At 43.9% G+C, this 20567-nt stretch overlaps 1 protein-coding gene across 1 annotated transcript; it reads right to left on the bottom strand.

The window, feature by feature from the left end:
- Window positions 1-7674: 7674 nt before the first annotated feature.
- Window positions 7675-20190, bottom strand: LOC103674352 (beta-defensin 119). The gene is made up of 2 exons (XM_008703248.2): window positions 19980-20190; window positions 7675-7932 (listed from the first exon to the last, which is right to left on the bottom strand). The coding sequence occupies exons 1-2, from the start codon at window positions 20035-20037 to the stop codon at window positions 7739-7741; spliced, it is 252 nt and encodes an 83-aa protein (XP_008701470.1). The 5' UTR covers window positions 20038-20190; the 3' UTR covers window positions 7675-7738.
- Between the last annotated feature and the right edge of the window lie 377 nt (window positions 20191-20567).

Raw genomic sequence — 20567 nt, forward strand, 5'->3', positions numbered from 1 at the left:
TATATTTATTATACTTTTTGGTTAGTTATTGTTAGTGTAGAGAAGTGCTGTTGATTCTTGTAAATCAATATGCCCATTAATTTAAGTTTGTTGATTCTTTTTTTATATTATCATGACTGCTAGAATGAATGACAATCTCATCCCTTTCCTTCGAATCCTTATACTTTTGTTTTGGTTTTGATTTTTTTTTTTTTTTCCTTTAAGCACTGACCAGGTCTACCACTATTATTTTAAACAATAGCAATAATAGTATGTTTGTTTTCCTTTTTTTTTTTTTAAGATTTTATTTATTTATTTGACAGAGAGAGACAGCCAGCGAGAGAGGGAACACAAGCAGGGGGGGCGGGAGAGGAAGAAGCAGGCTCATAGCGGAGGAGCCGACATGGGGCTCGATCCCAGGACCCCGGGATCACGCCCTCAGCCGAAGGCAGACGTTTTAAACAACTGAGCCTCCCAGGCGCCCCTGTTTTCCTAACCTCAACAGGAATGAATTTCTCCATGAGATAATGTTAGCTCTAGAATTTGATATATAACCTTCACCAAATCAAAGAAATTCCCTCTATTCCCACTTAGCCTAGAGTTTTCATTATAAGTAAGCACTGAACTCTATCAAATCATTTTTCTGCATCAAAAAAGAGTAGTTCTATTACTTATCTCTTTAATTCTATACAGGTAGTAAGTTTCATTGATAAATTGATAGATTTTTTCTAAGTTGGATGATATTTTGAGCTGGAATTATATCCTACATGATCATGATGTATTTTATTTATTCATTTATTTTAATAATAATTTTTCATTATGTTATGTTAGTCATCATACAGTACATCCTTAGTTTTTGATGATGTATTTTAATACACTACTGAATTCAGTTGGCTAATACTTTAATTAGAATATTTTGAGTCTCTATTTGTAAACAAAATGGACCTATAATTCTTTCTCACTCCTGTTTTCTGGAACATTTTATATGACATAATACTTGGATTGATCTTCTGCGAAATTAGGAGAACTTCCCTTTAAAATCAGGATAGCAGTGTAATTCACAATAGCCAAATGGTAGAAGCAACCAGAGTGCCCACTGACAGATGAACGGACAAACAAAATGTGGTGTGCACATTTTGGAATCATACTAGTAATGGAATCATACTAGCCTAAAAAAGGAAGGACGTTCTCACATAGGCTACGGTGAGGGTGAGCACTACAGTTGTAATGCTAAGGGAGATAGCCGGTCACAAGAGGACAGATACTGTATGCGTCCTCTCGTATGAGGTACTTACAGTAGTCAGATACAGAGAGACGGAAAGTAGCATGGTGGTTTTCAGGGGGGGTGGGAAGGTCACTTATTATCGGGTACAGAGTTTCAGTGTTGCAGTAAAGAGTTCTGGGGAGAGATGGTGGGGATGGTAACACAGCAACATGAATGTGCATAATGCCCCTGAACTATACACCCAAAAAGGGTTAAGGTGGTACATTTTATGCTATATGTATTCTACCAACATTTTAAAAATCGTCCAGGGCTGAGGCTTTGGGGAAGAAGAGGCTTCTCACTGCTATGTCATTTTCTGAACACTCATTGATCTATTCAAGGTTATATGTCCTTCCTGTGCCATTCCTGTAATATTTTTCAGGATTTACCCATTGCATCTGGGTTTTCAATTTTATAGGCGTGCGGTTGTTGATAATTCTTTTCTGTTATTTTGAATATGGTGTATCTGTTTTGATGTCACCATTTCAGTGTAGCTGTCATTTTTGATGTCTCCTTTTTTTTCTTAATCAGTCTCTCCAGAAGTTTTCTGATCTCATTTCTTCTGACTTCATTATTTTTGGCTTTATTTTACTATTCTTCTAATCTAAGTTTTATTTTTTACCATATTATTTAATTTCTAAATACTGAAATTTTTCATTCTAATATGGCATTTGGTTGGAAAACATAAAATGTACAAACATTAAGCAGTATTGAATTAAGTTAATACACTACTGAATATTAAACACATGAAATTCACCAAGGTTTTTTTATGGCCTGAAACTTTGTTCCAAAAACCGTAAGCCTTGTAGCAGCAGTGCTGGCATCACCTAGAGGATTGTTAGAAAAGCAGAAACTCAGACCCTGCCCCATCAACTGAATGAGAATCTATGTTAACAAGAAGATCTCTACATGGTTCAGATGCACATTACCAAATTGAAGAAGCACTGCTCTAATACTGAGCAAACAAAGCATCTAGGGACACCTGCACTGTTCTAAGTATCTAGTAACGTCTGCTTCTTAATGAGAATGCAGGCACATGGGTATTCATTTTATTATTACTGGTATCTTTTATATATTCATTTGAATATATAGTTAAAGTAATTAACCACATGGGGTGTGACCATCCAAATAACTCAAACAACAGTGGCAACAAGATGAACTTTCTTTATGTGGATGGCTTCCCACAGGCCCAGGTAGTAAACAGCTCCAATTCCTTGTGACTAGCACGTTTCTTTTCATTTAGGGTAAGATTGCTCTCATTTTCAGAAAAGTTTAAAAATGGGCACGTAAGAGGTTGGGAAAAGATACTTTTAGAAACATGATATTTGCCAGGCCTGAGCTGGGAGTCTTAAAGCCAGAATCTAACTATGACCCATGATGTTGTTAAGGGATACCAGATACAGTGTAGTCATGCCTGTAAAACTGAGAGCATCGGTAGCCTAAAATAATGGTCTCTCCTCTTGTTATTTAGCCTGGGGGGGGGGGGCGGGGAATGCTGGCACAAATCCGGATACTGCGGCAAACCTGCAGAGTTGACAAAAATAAAAACAGTAAGTCAACATTATCAAGTCTGCTGCGTTCCAGACCAGAAAGTTCCTATCACTTCTCCCACACCCATACCTAATTTTCAAACAGATATTATTGATATCCCGGTAACAAGTCTTACTACACCTAGCTTTGAAATAAGCACCGACAATAAAGAAGATGAAAAGTCCGACTCGAAACTGGAAACGTAGATCTTTCTCTGAGAGGTTCATCAAAGCTCATGACTTCCTCTTGGCTGTCACTCAGCCCCATCCTCAGAGGGATGGACTAAGTCGTATCAATAAAGCACTGAAAATACCACAGTGAGGGGCGCCTGGGTGGCTCCGTTGTTACACGTCTGCCTTCGGCTCAGGGCGTGATCCCTGCGTTCTGGGATCGAGCCCCACATCAGGCTCCTCCGCTGGGAGCCTGCTTCTTCCTCTCCCACTCTCCCTGCCTGTGTTCCCTCTCTTGCTGCCTGTCTCTCTCTGTCAAATAAATAAATAAAATCTAAAAAACAAAAAAACAAAAACCCCACAGTGAGCCACCCTCCATCAATGTGTAATTCTAGATAAAAACATCTGTGTAAGTAAGTCTGAAATTTTTCAATACTTCCAACAATAAACTCCTCAGGGCCTTTCCCAAAATTTCAAATTATTTGCACAAGTTTTAACCCATATTTAGTGTCCCTTGTTTGCTGGTGACCTATGCACAGCTTTCATTGCTTAGTCAAGTATTCCAACCCTGATCTTCCCATCGCCCTGTCTTCTCCACAAGTGCTGTGGTAATACTACAGGCATCCCTTGTGTTCATCTTGCCTCCTGATGGCAGCAAAAATTGTCACAATCAAAATCCCAAATGCTTGCATTTGTACAAGTAACTTCTAGGACACTAAAGCCTTTCTTTACAACAGCAGACACCTCAGGTGAAAGCATCCATTTTGCTACTCACTAACTTTGGCTCTAAAGCCCCATATCACCACTCACTGTAGGAAAATGCCTGGCCCAAGTGTAAGCTGTGAGGACTCCTTTTTGCTCCAATTGCTTCGAGGTTGGAATGGAAGCTGTTGAAAGGCTGGTTGCATAAGCCCATGTCCTGATGAGTCACTTTGTCCGCTTGCTTATGGAGAGCTTTATTTATCTCCCTCTGATGGCATAAAAATTATCTACACACCCTGTCCCCTTTCAGAGAGGCCCACCCACCTAACCACCACACACCTCATTTTTACCTACCTTCTAATCTTGTTCTTTCTAAGTTACCGACTAGCCCACCCGTCAACCCGCTATCACTGTCCATGAATCACTGTGGATCCATACTTAGACCATCCCTCCTTCTACGGAATGGATTTCCCTTCCTCATTGTTGAATTTCAGGGCCACTTGTAAATCAGGCTATGAAGCGTCACCTCTGGCAGTGCCAGCACATGGTGTAAGCCACTCCACAAACCTGGCTTTCCTTTTCTTCCTTTTTTATCTAAACACAGGAATCTCTGTGACACCATTCGTGTGTGATGAAGGAGAGCCAGTAAAAACCAGGCATCTGGGCCACCTGCTCCTGCAGTTTATTTATGCCTTCCAGATCCACTGAGTCTCTGCTTCGAATATACCGTTTCCACTCCGCACTGGAATGCTTCTTCACAAGGGTCAGGTAATACCGATGTGATGATGGGAAATTCAAATCTTGTGAGTTTATTTATTCAAATTACTCTTGAAATTATTGTTTCTAATAATTCTGATACTTGAAGTCCTTAAAGTCTGGATCTCTGGTTTGTGGTTTCTGCTGGCCTTAATTCATGATGCTTTTTTTCCTTGTGGTTTTTGTGATTTGGGGCTCTGAGCTATGCATTTTCCTTGGAACTTCATCTGAGTAAATTAGTTGAATCATGCTCCTTCATTTGCTCTGTCACACGTCTTTGCCACTACTACTTTGGGACAACTTTGAGCTAAATCATCAGCTTGATTTTTTTTCCCCCGGACCATCCGTATACAAAGAGACTATGTGAGAGGGGTACCTGGCCGGCTCAGTCAGAAGAGTGTGAGACTCTTGATCTTGGGGTCGTGAGTTTGAGCCCCACATTGGGTGTAGAAATTACTTAAATAATTTTTTATAGATTTTATTTATTTATTTGCCAGAGAGAGAGAGAGAGAGAATGCAAGCAGGAGGAGCGGCAGGCAGAGGGAGAAGCAGGCTCCCCGCTGAGCAAGGAGCCCAATGTGGGACTTGATCCCAGGACCCTGGGATCATGACCTGAGCGGAAAGCAGGTGCTTAACTGACTGAGCCACCCAGGAGCTCCATCTCTCTCTTTTTAAAAAAAAAATTATTGGGACGCCTGGGTAGCTCAGTCGGTTAAGCGTCTGGCTTTTGCTCAGGTCATGGTCTCAGGGTCCTGGGATCGAGCCGCAGCATCAGGCTCTCTGCTCCCGCCCCACCCTACCCCTCCCTCTGCCTGCTGCTCCCCCTGACTTGTGTGCTCACTCTCTTGTGCTCTCTCTCTCAAATAAATAAATAAAATCATTTTTTAAAAAAGAATATTAAAATGAGAGAGACTATGTGAAAGCCAGCGTGAAGTTGTAAATTCTCAGCAGAGATTTTTTTCTGTATACTGAGTACCAAGGTTCAAGACCAGACAATTTTCCTTGAAAAATGCCTAGTGAAGGAGGATGAATATTGTTTCTGTTTTATCCTTACACAGCATGTGTAACACTTTCAGGACTGAGATTTATGTAGGAGTCTCCTATGAGACTCCCATATTTTCAGACCCTAGGCACTGTCTCCTCTCCCCTGCCTACGCCTGACCCTGGCCAAAGCCACAGAAACCAAAGCTCAAGCTGACCTGATTCAGCAAATGCTTTCAAGACAAAAGCAGTCTCAGTTACTGCCTTCAGAAAAGCACCTGGTTTCACTCGACCTTAATATTTTTTACTTTTTTTGAAAGTCAAGGATGCTTAAGAAGGGTTTTTTTTTATTTTAAATAAATGATTTTTTATATTTTCAATGGGAGGGTTCATCTGGGTTCTAGACCATGACTCTGCCAGAAGCAGAGGTCCAAAACCACCAATTTTGTCCAGATCATAAGGTTTGTTGTTATGACAGTCTGGGCAACAGCACAGAAGGAAGGAAAAGAAGAGAATTGTCAAAGGAGGAGACTGACATTTGATGTCTGAAGCCAAATGCCGAAATGACTGTTTTCTTAAATAAAAGAGAGCCAAGCTGGTCATGCATATGCTCATTAAACAGAACAAAGTGCTGAACTTCTACAGCCTTTGGGGGAAGGATCCTGGGGCAGTGGTGTTGGTTACAGATCTGGAGAGGCATTGATGACAACTTAGAAGTGTAGACCGTGGAGTGAATCCAGCACTGACTGTCTGACCTTCACAGCGTAATGCTGTCACTGATGATTTGGCTTCCAGAGGTGTGTTCACCAAAGCAAGTTGTCACTGATGGATGAGAAAGGTTTCAAACCTCTCAAGGTGTTTACTCATTGATGTGGCTATAGAACTGTCAGCCTTATCCTAGGGATGTGGAGGGTTTTGATTCTCACAAGAGAAGAGAGACTCCAGACGAATGCAATGAAGCAAAGGGCAGCAGAGAAACTCCAAAAGGTAATGGAGGAGGAATAGCCCAGAAGTTAGGAGGAAAACAAAGAAAGAGTGAACCAAGTTCAAGTTTCTAGGGAGACAATGAACTCTGGTTGGAAATGCTACTGAGAGGCAGAGTGAGATGCAAGTTGAGCAACATCCATGAACCTTTCATAAAGGAGGTGCGCCAGTGAGCTTGGCTGGAGCCAGTTCAATAGAACAATAAGCACAAAAGCAAATCGTGCCGAGTTGAGGAGAGGCAGAGGATGGAGAAAGATAATCAGCAAACGTAGCTACTCTCCTTTTGACAGATTCTGGAACTGAAGGTGGAGAAAGAAATATTAGTGGAGGGGCGCCTGGGTGGCACAGCGGTTAAAGCGTCTGCCTTCGGCTCAGGGCGTGATCCCTGCGTTATGGGATTGAGCCCCACATCAGGCTCCTCTGCTATGAGCCTGCTTCTTCCTCTCCCACTCCACCTGCTTGTGTTCCCTCTCTCGCTGGCTGTCTCTATATCTGTCAAATAAATAAATAAAACCTTAAAAAAAAAAAAGAAATATTAGTGGAGGTAAGACATAGAAAGTAAAATTAGAATTTGACCTTAAAAAGCTAGTGCTGTGGTAATTGGGGGCACAAGCCTCCTAGATTTTCTGGAATTGAAAGTCCTTAACAATCATAGAAAAGAACAGCAGCATCTAATGTTCAAATTCCTTCCTCAATAATCATTAAACAGACTTCCAGCCTCACAACATTAAAACCTTGACAGGACATCTTATGCACCTTACAATAGCTGGTTAAGAAGTTCTTTCATAGGGGCGCCTGGGTGGCACAGCGGTTAAGCGTCTGCCTTCGGCTCAGGGCGTGATCCCGGCGTTATGGGATCGAGCCCCACATCAGGCTCCTCCGCTATGAGCCTGCTTCTTCCTCTCCTACTCCCCCTGCTTGTGTTCCCTCTCTCGCTGGCTGTCTCTATCTCTGTTAAATAAATAAATAAAATCTTTAAAAAAAAAAAGAAGTTCTTTCATAAACTAAGACATATTTGTCTACAAGACCACCACCCACTGCCCTGCGCATCCATCCCACTAGCTCTGGGCCCCCTCTGAGCCCAACATAGCACAGATGAAGTCCTGGCTCTGCCCAAACACTTCAACTCTCCTTTAGTCGTCTTAAGACATTCCCTCCCCCTCTTCTGTGGTTTGTCTAGATTCTTCTTGTCCCTACAGTTTTCTAGCCTTCTCTCCCACAGGGCTGGATCAAGAATGGGACAGATACCTCACCACGCAAAACCCAGTCTCTCACCATGATCGCCAATGGATGAAAGACAGACAAGGGTGGCAGGTGCAAGAATTTTAATAAGGGGTCTTGACAGCAGGTTGACGATGGTGATCACCAGCGCTCAAGATATTTTTGGCCAGCGGTTCCGTTGGCTCCAGTCATTTTTCTCCTCTCTGACAGAAATACTTATCTTCATGTAGGACTGGAGGCAGCATGGCTGATAATTTAGGCAGTAGAGGTAGGGCTGTTCAGTCTTTCTGCAAGAGGGTCTGCAGATGCCCGTGTTTCCCATGCATCGGAGGGTGTGATGTCTGCCTAGCCAAAACAAACAAATAAAACACAGATAGTTAATTTCCACTTAACAGTGACATAGATCTGAGGGGTCAGGGAGCATGGTCAAAACCTAAAGGGGTAAAATAGTACTGAGATGCCGCTGCACACCTGTTAGGATGACCAAAATCTGGAACACTTGACAACACCAAATGCTGGCAAGGATGCGGAGCAGCAGGAACTCTCCTACACTGCTGATGGCGACGAGAACTGAGACAGCCGCTCGGGAAGACAGGTTGTCAGTTTCTTACAAAACTAAACATACGCTTACCACACAATCCAGCCATTGTGCTTCTTGAAAACTTATGTCTACACAAAAACCTGCACATGAACTGCTTCATGCAGGCAGTTAGAAAATAAAGTTCCGGAGAAACAAAAGCTGTTTCAGCAGGGTAATGGAATTCCAGCGCATCTAACGGGTAGAGTAGCTGATGCCCTCCTGTAGGAACCACCGTGATGCTCACAGTTGTGGAACAGCTTATGCCATATCGCAGCTGGCGATGGCTGCGTTTCCCAGGAAGTAGGAGTGACTTCAGATCATCTCAGCAGGCAGTTGGATCAGTTTCATTTAGCTCCCTATGGACCAATAATCAATAAATAACTGGGTGCTTCTTTGGGGATTAATATTTATTGACTTATACCAACTGCCGCCAATAAAGCAGTCTTTACCATGAAAAAAAATCTGCACGTGGTGTCTATAGTAGCTTTATTCGTGACTGCCAAAATTTGTAAACAACCAAGATGCCCTTGGTAGGTGAGTGGATAAATAAACTGGCACGTCCAGACAAGAGAATAATATTCAGTGCTAAAAAGAAATGAGCTGTCAAGTCAGGAACAGACACGGAGGAATCTTAAATGCATATTACTGAGTGAGAGAAGCCAATCTGAGAGGGCTCACATTACTGTATGATTTCAACTATATGACATTTTGGAAAAGGCAAAACTATGGGGACAATAAAAAGATCAGTGTTGCCGGGGTTGGGGTAGGAGACATGAATAGGCAGAGCATAGAGTATCTGATGGGCAGTGAAATTAATCTGTATGATCCTCTAATGATCCATTCATGTCATTACACCTTTGTCCAAACCCAGAGAACGTACAACACCAAGAGTGAACCCTAGGGTAAAATGTGGACTTTGGGTGATAATGACGGGTCAGTGTGGGTTCACCAGTCGTAACACATGCACCACTGCGTGGGGGCTGTTGATAATAAGGAAGACTATGCATGAGTAGGGGCAGAGGCTGTGTGGAACTTCTCTGTACCTTCTTCTCGATTTTGCTGTGAACCTAAAACCAGTCTAAAAACATAAGTCTTTAAAAAAAAAAAAAAGAATCCCTTAAAAAAATAAATAAAGCTGTTATGAACATTCATCTACAAGGTTTTGGAACTAAACTTTCATTTCTCTGGAATAAATGCCCTGGAGTGCATTTGCTGGGTAACATGGTCAGTGCATATTTAGTTTTTTAAAAGAAAGCTGCCAAAGTATTTTCCAGAGTTGTACCATTTAACATTCTCACCAGCAATGTGTGAAAGATCCAGTTTCTTGGCATCTTTGCCAGCATTTAGTACTGCCACCGTGTTTCATCCTAGCTGTCCTGCTAGTTATGTCATGGACTATCACGTGGTCTTCAAACACGGATCCCTAAAGACTAATGAGGTTCAACATCTTTTTGTGTGTCCTCTGTAGTGAAATGTCTTTCTTCTCCTTTGATTGGGTTTTTTTTCTTTTTAAGATCTTATTTATTTATTTGTCAGGGGGGGAAAGAGAGAGAGAGCACAAGCAGGGGGAGATGCAGGCAGAGAGAGAAGCAGGATCCCGGCTGAGTCCCTGATGCAGGGCTCGATGCCAGGACCCTGGGATCATGACCTAAGCCAAAGGCAGACACTTAACCGACTGAGCCACCCAGGTGTCCCTAATTTGATTGGTTTTTACTGCTGAGTTTTGAGAGTTGTTTCTATATTCTAGATATAAGTCCTTTGTCGGATATGCGGCTTGCAAATATTTCTCCCAGTCCGCCATGTGTCTTTCCATCTATCCTTTTCACAGGCCTTCTCGCAGAGTGAGCATTTTAAATTTTGATTAAGTCCAACTTACTGATTTTTTTTCCTTTATGGATTGTGTTTTTATATCTAAGAACTTTTCACCCTAGCCCTAGGTCTGAAAGATTTTTCCTACATTTTTCTCTAGAAGTTTTATACTTTTACATCTTATGTTTAAATCTATGATCCATTTTGAGTTAAATTTCACATAAGATGTGAGCTTTAGATTGAGGTTCTTCTTCCTTCCTTCCTTCCTTCCTCCCTTTCTCTCTGTCATTTTCTTTCTTTTTCTTTCTTTCTTTCTTTCTTTCTTGCTTTCTTGCTTTCTTGCTTTCTTTCCGATGTTCAATTGCTCCAGCACTATTTGTTGAAAAAGATATCTTTCTCCCACTAAATTGCTTTTGCACATTTTGAAAAATCGGTTGTACACTTGTGGGGCTATTTCTGATTTCCTGTTCTGTTCCATTGACCCATATGGCTCTCTCTCCACCAATATCACGCGCTCTTGATTACCTTAGCTATACAAGCCTTGAAATCTGGTAGAATGCTTCCTCTGACTTTTTTTTTTTTTTAAGATTTTATTTATTTATTCGACAGAGATAGAGACAGCCAGTGAGAGAGGGAACACAAGCAGGGGGAGCGGGAGAGGAAGAAGCAGGCTCATAGCGGAGGAGCCTGATGTGGGGCTCGATCCCATAATGCCGGGATCACGCCCTGAGCCGAAGGCAGACGCTTAACCGCTGTGCCACCCAGGCGCCCCGCTTCCTCTGACTTTATTCTTTTTCTTCAAACTTGTTTTAGTTATTCTCATTCCTTTGCAGATTTCTCTACAGGCAAGATATAGACAAAATAATCTTGTCTATATCTACAAAAAATGTTACTGGGATTTTGATAGAAATTATATTAAGAGTGTCTATCAGTTTGAGGAGAATTGACATCTTTGCTTGTTGAATCTTTTCTTTTTTAAAGATTTTATTTATTTATTTATTTAAGAGGGCACATGAGAGAGAGAGAGAGAGAGCTCACAAGCAGGGAGAGGGGCAGAGGGGGAAGCTCACCCCCCACTGAAAAGGGAGCCAGATTCGGGGCTTGATGTGGGGCTTGATCTCAGGACCTTGAGATCATGACCTGAGCCAAAGGCAGATGATTAACCCACTGAGCCACCCAGGTGCCTCCTGCCTGTTGAATCTTACAATCTATAAACATGGTATGTCTCTTCATTTATTTAAATCTTTGATTTCTTTTATCAACATTCTGTAGTTCTCAGCATACAATTGCTACACATGCGTTATTAGCTATATACCTAAGAATTTTATATTTTTTGGAGTGATTGTGAATGGTACTGTATTTTTAATTTCAATGTTTACACGTTCAATGATAGTATATACTAATGTAATTAATTTTTTATTTTTATCTTGTATCTTGTATATGGCCTTACTTAATTATTAGTTTTAGTTTTTGTGGGGTTTTTTTGGTAAATTCCTTGGGATTCTCTACAGAAACCATTACGACACCTGCAAGCACAGTTTTATTTCTTCCTTTCTAACCTGTACGCCTCTATTTCTTTCTTGCTCTAATGCACTGGCTAGAACTACTCATTTTTTAAAAGAATGATCTTCTTCGAAGATTAAAAAAAATTGATCCACACGAGTTGGATGAGTCTCAAGAGCATAGTGCTGACTAAAAAAAGCCAAACTCAAAAGATTACATATGATTCCATTTATACAACACTTTTTAAATGATAGAAATTAGAGAGATAAGAAACAGATTAGTGGTTGCCAAAGGTTAAGAATTGTGGCAGGGTGGAGGCAGGAAGAGAGTCTGTGCTGCTGAGAGTCTTCTGCTGTGCAGAAGGGGGCGCTTGGAGGGCTCAGTTGGTTAAGCAGCCAACTCTTGGTTTCAGCCCAGGTCATGATCTCATGGATTGTGGGATCGAGCCCTGCATTGGGTTCCGCACTCAGTGGAGTAAGGAGGGGGCTGCTTGAAGATTCTTTCCCTCTGCCCCTTGCCACACTGGCTCTCACTCACTCTCTAAAAGAAAGAAAGAAATCTTTTTTTTTTTAAGGCGTAGCAGAGGGAAGATCTTTATGCTGATAGAACAGCTCTGTATCTTGATCACACGGGTGGTTACATAACTCAACGCTTGTGATAAAATGTCATAGATGTATGCACACCCATTGCAGCAACATCAGTTTCCTGGTTTGTATGTTGTACTGTAGTTCTGTAAAATATAATCTTTGGGAGGAAACTGCATGAAAGTTACATGGACCTCTCTCTGTACTATCTTTGCAACTTTCTATGAATCAACAAATATTTCAAATTAAAAAGTTAAAATTAAAAAATGATGAGGGTTTGGAGAAAAGGGAACACTTGTGCACTGTTGGTGGGAATATAATGGGTGCAGCCACAACGGAAAACAATATATTCCTCAAAACACTACAAATAGAACGATCATATGATCCAGCAATCCCTCTTCTGGGCACGTATCCAAAGGAAATGAAAACAGGATCTCAAAAAGACAGCTGTACTCCCACGTCCACTGCAGCATTACTCACAGCAGCAAACACATGGAAACAACCTAAGTGTCCATCAACAGATGAATGACTAAAGAAGATGTGGCATAAATATATAATGGAATATTACTCAGCCATGAGAAAGAAGGAAATTCTGCCATTTGCAGCAACATGGATGGAACTTGAGGCCATTATATTAAGTGAAATAAGCCAGAGACAAGTACTGCATGGTATCACTCATATGCACAATCTTAAAAAAAAAATCTAACTCATAGAAACAGGGAGTGGAGAAGTGGTTTCCCGAAGGTGGGGTGAGGGAAATAGGGAGAGGCTGGTTAAAGAGTACAAACGTTCTGCTATGAGATGAATAAGGTCTGAGGATCTAATGTACAACACGGTGGGCGTAGTTGATAACACTCTCTCGTATAATTGACATTTTCTAAGAGTACAACTTAAATATTCTCACCAAAAGAAAAAAAAAAGATAAATTTGTGAGGTGATGGATATGAGGCATTAACTAGATGGGGGGCATCCTTTCGCAATCAAGTCACCAAGATATGCAATTTAAATGTCTTGTATGTTTATATGCCAATTATATCTCAGTAAAGCTAAAATAAATAAGTTAGAACACACGCGCGCGCGCGCACACACACACACACACACAAATAACCTAAGGAGCTACGCAGGGGTTAAAAGAACAGGAAATGAAGTCAAGAACCCTCAAGTTCAAATTCCAGCTCTTGCTTTACTTGCTGGGCAACCTTTAACAAATTTCTTTATTTCCCTCTTCTACACGTTCCTCATCTGCAGAGTGGAGACTGTAACAGTCCCTAACACTTAAAGTTGTGTTAATAGCTTAATAAATGGTGGGGTGCCTGGATGGCATAGTTGGTTAAGTGTCCGACTCTTGGTTTCAGCTCAGGTTGTGATGTCAGGGTGGTGGGATCGAGTCCCACCTCGGGCTCCGTGCTCAACAGGGAGTCTGCTTGAGATTCTCCTCTCCCTCTTCCTCTCCCCCCTGTCCACTCACATGTTCTCTCCCTCTTTCTCTCTCTCAAATAAATAAATAAATCTTAAAAAATAGCTTAATAAATGGAAAGCAAATAGCGACTGGCACATAGCACTAAATAAATGTTAACTAAATAAATATTGTTTTCATTATCACATAAAGATCCTTTCTGAAGGACCCATTTCTGCCTGTGTTACAACTATGAACTATTAGTTTGGGAAGAGTACCATGAAATTAGACAGACATTAGTCCCTCAGTGGTAGCCAGAGATTTTTTTTTTTTTTTTTGGTGCTGTGCACACATGGAAACCAGAGACCCAGTTCCTAGTCTACAGCAAGCATTCAGTAAATGTGAGCCATCAGTATGATTATTATTCCCCCTTGGGACTGAGGTCTCCGAAACAGGAATGATCCTTTGACTGGAAGGAAAAATACAAATAATGACCATTCCCATTTGCAAATCACCCCCTATGAGCCATTTGATTTATGTTAACTTGTTAAATGTTTACTATAACCTTCTGAAGTAGATGTCTCTATTTTTCCTTCTTGCATAATGGAACGGAAGCTAAGAGAGACAGTGTTCTGGCAAAGGCCCCGTAACTGTTAGAGGCAGAGCAAGGCCTCAGACTCCACTCACTCTGACTCCAAGCCCATATTCTCTCTGAGGTACAGCACTGCCTTCTCCACACGCTGTGTGGCTGGGAAAGGCTGGTACCTCCCTGGACAGTAACAGCTGGAGCCATGGCCCTCTACTGTCATCAATGTCAAGTCCAAACTTCTGAACCTGGCATTCACGAGTTTCTCCTTCATTTCACCAACAGTTACCAGCACCCAGCCTTTGACAGGCCTTGAACTTGGTGGTGGACACATAGGGTCCTTTGTGTCCAAATGGGCTTAATACAAAGTCTAATTTACACACACACACACACACACACACACACACACAGATATCCTAAGCCCTTGCATCAAATAAAAAGGATCTACTCCATTAAACTTTGAGCAGAGAAGCTTTACAAGAGCAAAACCACACCCTTTCTGTCACATCCCCCAGGGATAATCCTTTTCCACCTTCCCTGAGAAGAAGGGCCATTGTGAGATTAGCATCCGAAAGAGGGGTGTATTTAGTGTGTATCTGAGAAGGTGGATCAGGGGGGCTGGCCTGCTTCAGCCTTTCCCCTGGAGAGAGGCCTTGGCACCCAAGAAAGGGCTTCAAAGTTTTGTCAGGGGCTTTGCTGCTCTTAACTCCTGGCCTCCCCTGTCACTGTATGCCACCACTCACTGTATCACCCACGTCTACATCATATCCCTTCCATGTCCCCTCAGCCCCTTCACCAGGAATCAGAGAAGACTGTTTACTATTCCCAGCATTGTCTCAAACCTACTTATGAACGTAGGTCACAGTTCCTCCTTGGACCTCAGTTTCCCCACCTGTGAAATGGGAAGACAAAGGAAAGTTGCCCAGCTCAGAGATTCTCAAAGTTTGAGGGCTATTAGGAATGAAGGAAGTCTGGCAGGGGACTTGGGGGGGTGGAACTTTATCTCCCAAAGGAATACTCTGAGGGAATTTTCAAAATTTCACATGCCCAGACCCCAAGTCCAGAGACTCAGACACGGGGTTAAGTGCCTTCTAAAAACTTCACATGGCTCGATGGTGAGTTCCAAGCCTTTTTCTTGCCTCACCATTCTGTCACTCCCAGGGCCGTCTCTGTGTGCACGTGTTAAGCACGGGGGAGGTTCTTAATGTTGTGGACCGAGTGCCTTGTAACGAATGAATCTGGTGAGGGCATGATGGCTGTGTGTAGAGACATTAATGCCAAGCCCCAGTATTGAGGGACCCTTCGACTCTCCCCAGACCACCTCCCACACTATGAAATCTATGTCTTCTGAAAGCAAACTAACTGGTGAATAATGAGAACCAATGTGAGCAAGCCCCCGGAGCTTCTCTGCACCCTTTTGGACGCGGCCAGCCTGAGCCGTATGTATCCGATCCCACAGTCCTCCAATCCCTCTAGCCCAGGAAGGACCCCACCCTGATTCCTGGAGCCTGGCATCACCCAGCATACAGATGTAAATAAGGTGCTGTCTCAACCGCCGAGGATTTCCATCCAGTATGTGTGTGTTTGGGGGATTGGTGAGAAGTGAGCAGTGAATAAATAATTATATAATAATGTGATATGTGTCATCCCTGCTTAAGCCTGACACTTTGTGAAGCCAACCAGAGCTTAGTTGGAATCCCTGATCTATCTTACTGTTTTGTGACCTTGGCTAATTATACCACCTGTCTAGGTCCCAGTTTCTTCATCGGTAAGATAGGGATGATCAGAGGGTTGTTGTGGGACACCTGGGAGGCTCAGTTGATTAAGCGTCTGCCTTTGGCTCAGGTCATGATTCCAGGGTCCTGGGATCGAGTCCCACATTGGGCTCCTTGCTCAGCAAGGAGCCTGTTTCTTCCTCTGCCTGCCTCTTTCTCTCTCTCTCTCTCTCTGGCAAATAAATAAATAAAAATTTTCTATAAAACTAAAACAGAGGGTTGTTTAAGAATCGTATGACTTCAGGCCCATGAGCACCAAACACAGTGCCTGACACATAAGGAGTGAAATGGGACTATTATTACAGCTACTAGTATTATAATTATTAAGAAATAGCGAAACTGAGCTTATGGAAGGCTTTCCTGGGTAGGGACATCAACTGCAGTTTGAGGGTGAGAAGGAGTTCATCACAGAGATGAGCCTAGTGTGGGGACGAGGTGGAGGGGAACCATGAACAAAGGTGAGGTTGGAGAGGGTTGGTCCGGGAGCAGCTGTCATGGGAGATGAAGCTGGGCCACCAAGGCCTTCAGACTCGACCTTGGGCAGGAAGGAGAGAAAGAAGCCATCTAAGCAGGAGAGTAACATGGTCAGATGACTTTCCTAGAAAGAATCCCTCTGATAATAGACCCCAATGCAAAGAAAATCTGGAGGCAGAGAAATCAGTGAGGAAATATTTCAGATGGTCTCACCAGGGCCTCAGGGCCCAGGTGGCTCTTGTGGGCAGCCTAAGAGTTTCCCCAGATCGCACAGGCGTCGGGAATGTGGAAAGCACAGGTGAAGCAGCCCCTGCCTCTGAAGGGAGCTTGGAGATGGGTCGTGAGCCAGAGCGTGTTCCAAATGCTGGGCACAACCCAACGTGTGTGGGTCCTGGTGCAGCTGTCAGATGTCCGCATATTTAACAGTTCTGAATCAAGCTAACAAGTGGGACAAATAAAATCTAGCCCACGGCCCTTTGTGAAATAGCCCTTCATAATGACCTGAAAGAGCAGAACTGAATTTATGATTCTCGGATTCTTCAAAGTTCTGTGCAGGAACAAGACGGCATGAGGGGAACTGGCTCAGGCCACAGCCCAGCTCTCTTCTCCCTCATCCCCAACTCTGCCCTGCACTGTGAGGACTCTCTCACGTAAGACATGGACACTCCAACCTGAACATCCAAGCCGGCCCCCTGCCCCTCAAACAGGAGTGTCCCTGGTACTCCTGCCTGAGGCGAACACATGGTGGGCCCCATCTTCCAGGGGAAAGTCCACATGCTCCCTGGAAGCAGGCCCAAGCAGGGAATTCCAGGCTCCCACTGCTCAAAGCATGGTCTTGGAAGGAGAGGAGGGCACCGTCTCTAAATGGATATATCCCGCTTGCCCCCATTGACTCCTAACCCCATGAGGAGGGACTTGATCAGAGGATGCCCAGAGTAGGACCAGGATCAGAGGAAGAGGTATCTCTCTTCCCAGAGTCTGAGTAGAAATATTGAATTGAGAACAAATTATCTCCAAGGATCAGAGTGAACCCTTTCTTTTTTTTTTAAAGATTTTATTTATTTATTTATTTGACAGAGATAGAGACAGCCAGCGAGAGAGGGAACACAAGCAGGGGGAGTGGGAGAGGAAGAAGCAGACCCATAGCATAGGAGCCTGATGTGGGGCTCGATCCCATAACGCCGGGATCACGCCCTGAGCCGAAGGCAGACGCCTAACCGCTGTGCCACCCAGGCGCCCCAGAGTGAACCCTTTCTATCCGTCTCTACATCACACACCATGCTTTACAGAACACTTCTGGTGTCTGACCTCACTGCAGAGAACACAGTTCAGGGGTGAACAACCGTGTTGGAAAAAATGGGCCCAGAGAATAGGATTTGAGATAATAAAGCAAGGAAGACACCCAGGTCGTCTAGATTCCTGAGCAGGATTCTCGAATATGCCGCATGGGTTAGTCTCCTCCCAGGCTAAATTCTCAGTTCAAATGAGACAGGCTTCCGTGTCCCTCAGAACCTAACGCAGCTGGACGGCACACAGCACATATTCCTTAAATGCTTGAAGAAATCAAAGAGCAATAATAGCGACAGCTAAGACTCATTAGGGCTCACAATGTACCGGGGACGGTGCGCTCCATTATCCCCTCTCCCGCTTCCCATGATCCTGAGATAGAGTCTAGGGTTCCAACCTCACAGCTGGGGAAGCTGAAGCGTGGAGGGGGATATGAGCAGAGTCTGACAGCGGTGAATGGAAGAGCTGGGGTGACTGAATGATTAAATCCATGAAAGAATGGAAGAACTGAAGAGTGAACAAACTCTTTTATAAATGGGTAAGTTCATGTGCTTTATCTTTTTTTTAGCACTTGGAAACCTTCTGATCCTTGGGGCTGTGGAGTCCCCAGCATCAAAAGGCATCTCAGCCAACTTCCCTAGAAACCCAAGGATTTGGGCTCTACTCGGTCCCTGTTCACCCCCAGCCTTTTCACTCCTAAGATGGAGCAATTCTCCCACCCAGCGTTTCTCCCCCTCTCTCGGTGCCGGCTGTGACTTTAAGTCTCTTGGCTTCCCCAGATGTGCTCCTCAACCCACTCCAGTAGCCTCGCCTGCAGCTGGTAGATGAGGAACTATCTTCAAGACTGTTAACCATCACCCCATTGCTGTGGCCACACCCCAGCAATGTCTCTCTGATACCTCTTAACCCCTATCCTGCCATCCCCCCTGCCCCACCCTCAATCCTTTTGGAGCAACACTCCTCATGATTGACCGACACAAGAAACAGATTTGTGAGTTTTAATGGAATGTGGGAGTTAAGGAACCTGAAACAAAGCCATTTCTATCCATGCTGTCTATTTATATACCCCTACTGCCAGGTCTGATCCTATGTTTTACTGGTTTGGATGTGTGAGGAACGGTCCAGGGTTCCATGCTTTCGACTGTCATTGGCCGGACTGTTAAGAAACGACTAGGGACACAGCACCGTTTACGATTTGCGCAGCGTATGACACTGTCTTCATCACTTTTGCACACCAACCGGCATTTTCCATCCATCCAACACTCTGCTGTTGGGCACAGGAACAACCATTAAGCAGATGTTAGTATCCCTCAAATGGCGAGACTAGAGGAGGTAGAGGAGGAACAGGGCGGGGGGAGGGGAGACAGTTAAGTAACTAACAGTGAACCCAGTCCCAGGAAAGGGAAGAAGTGATCTTGAGAGGGGAGGGAATTGAGACAATTGTTTCAACCTTGGGAACTCTAAGGCTTTTAAGAAAGCCTTTTTCGGACGTCCTACCCTCTGTCTTCCTATCCCCCAACCTGCTACTCCTAACTTTGGAATCAGTTGATGCCAATGAATATCCCACCTAGTGGAGCTTGGGAATGATAGGAAGGACAATAAACTTTACCTGTAGTATTAGGGGATGGAGGGCTTTCACCCACATTTCAAGAGACTCAGCTCCTAATCAATAGCCTGGTCCCAACTTAAGCTCACCTGGGTGCAGCCACAACCCAATCTCCAATCCTCCTTAACCATATTTACCCAGTTCAAACTCAGAACCCAGTCCAATCTTAAGTAGAACTCCCAACCCTACCCAACTCAATGCCCCTTGAGACAGAACTCCAAGTCAAACCCAAATTTAATCAAGTCACCAACCTCAATCCTGAGCAGCAGTCATCAGACATCCTGCACTATTCAGTACCAACTCCCAACTTCAGCCCAAGCTCCAGTCTACCCCCAGCACCATCACCACTCAACCCAAAATCCCCTCCCTTCCCCCAGCCCACCCCAAACCATCAGGAGAGCCCAACACCTTACCTTCAGCTCATCCTAATCTCCCTACCACTCCAACCCCAAGGTCTTTCTCCCCATCACAGCTCACCCTCAACCTCTAATCTTAATGATGCAGAACCCCCAACAAGTCCCCAATCTGTACCCAACCTGTTACCCCTAAGCCTTCTCCCAAGATCCCACCAGAATACCACTCTGCCCTAAAGTGTCAGGTGCTCCAAAGAGCTACCATCCCACCACCTGGCAAAAAAGAATCAGGGAGAGATGTGGATGTGAGCTGATCATAGGAAAACCTCCCAAAACCCCATCAAATGAGGAAAAGTTTTGTGCTGTCCTCAGTGGAGGGGAGAGGAAAGCAAAAAGTTCGTGACCAAGATCCCAGACACTTGAGAGAGACCCAGGTTACCTGAGACCAGTGGTTTCATGGCCAGAAGGATGACAAGAAAGAGAAAAAGAAACTTCATGGCTGGCAGGTCACAGGAGAAGGAGGTGGCCGTGCTGCAGGGGATGAAAATAAAGTTCTCTGCAGCGGGGATGAGCCTTGCTTTTATTGGCAGGGTTGTGGGCAGTGAATTATAGCAGGAGAGAATTTATATGAGATCAGCCAGGCCGAAGGACAGTGTGTAGCAGATGTCCTAGCAAACACAAGATGAGAGTGTGGGAAACTTGCCAGCGCCCGTGCCAATAGTGGCTTTCCTTCCTGCTGACGAGACAGATTAAAGCCTGTTGGCCTCTCAAGACCCACCAAAGAATTAATTAATTAGTACATAAATATATATTGGGGGGCGCCTGGGTGGCTCAGTTGGTTAAGCATCTGCTTTTGGCTCAGGTCTTGATCTTGATCTTGGGGTCCTGGGATCCAGCCCCGTGTCAAGCCCTGAGGTTGGTGGGGCTCCCTGCTCAGCCAGAAGTCTGCTTCTCCCTCTCCCTCTGCCCCTCCCAACCCCCCCACCTCCACTCATGCTCACTCTCTCTCTCTCTCTCTCTCTCTCTC

Source organism: Ursus maritimus, unplaced genomic scaffold (genome assembly GCF_017311325.1).
Source record: "Ursus maritimus isolate PB19 unplaced genomic scaffold, ASM1731132v1 scaffold_22, whole genome shotgun sequence".
Taxonomy (NCBI): Eukaryota; Metazoa; Chordata; class Mammalia; order Carnivora; family Ursidae; genus Ursus; species Ursus maritimus.

Excerpts from the sequence above, each read along its gene's own strand:
- LOC103674352 (XM_008703248.2), bottom strand. The coding sequence starts at position 20,037 with ATGAAGTTTCTTTTTCTCTTTCTTGTCATCCTTCTGGCCATGAAACCA. Across the intron at positions 7,933-19,979 it reads CATGAAACCACTGGTCTCAG|GCAGACATCACACCCTCCGA; the intron begins GTAACCTGGGTC and ends TGTTTTGGCTAG.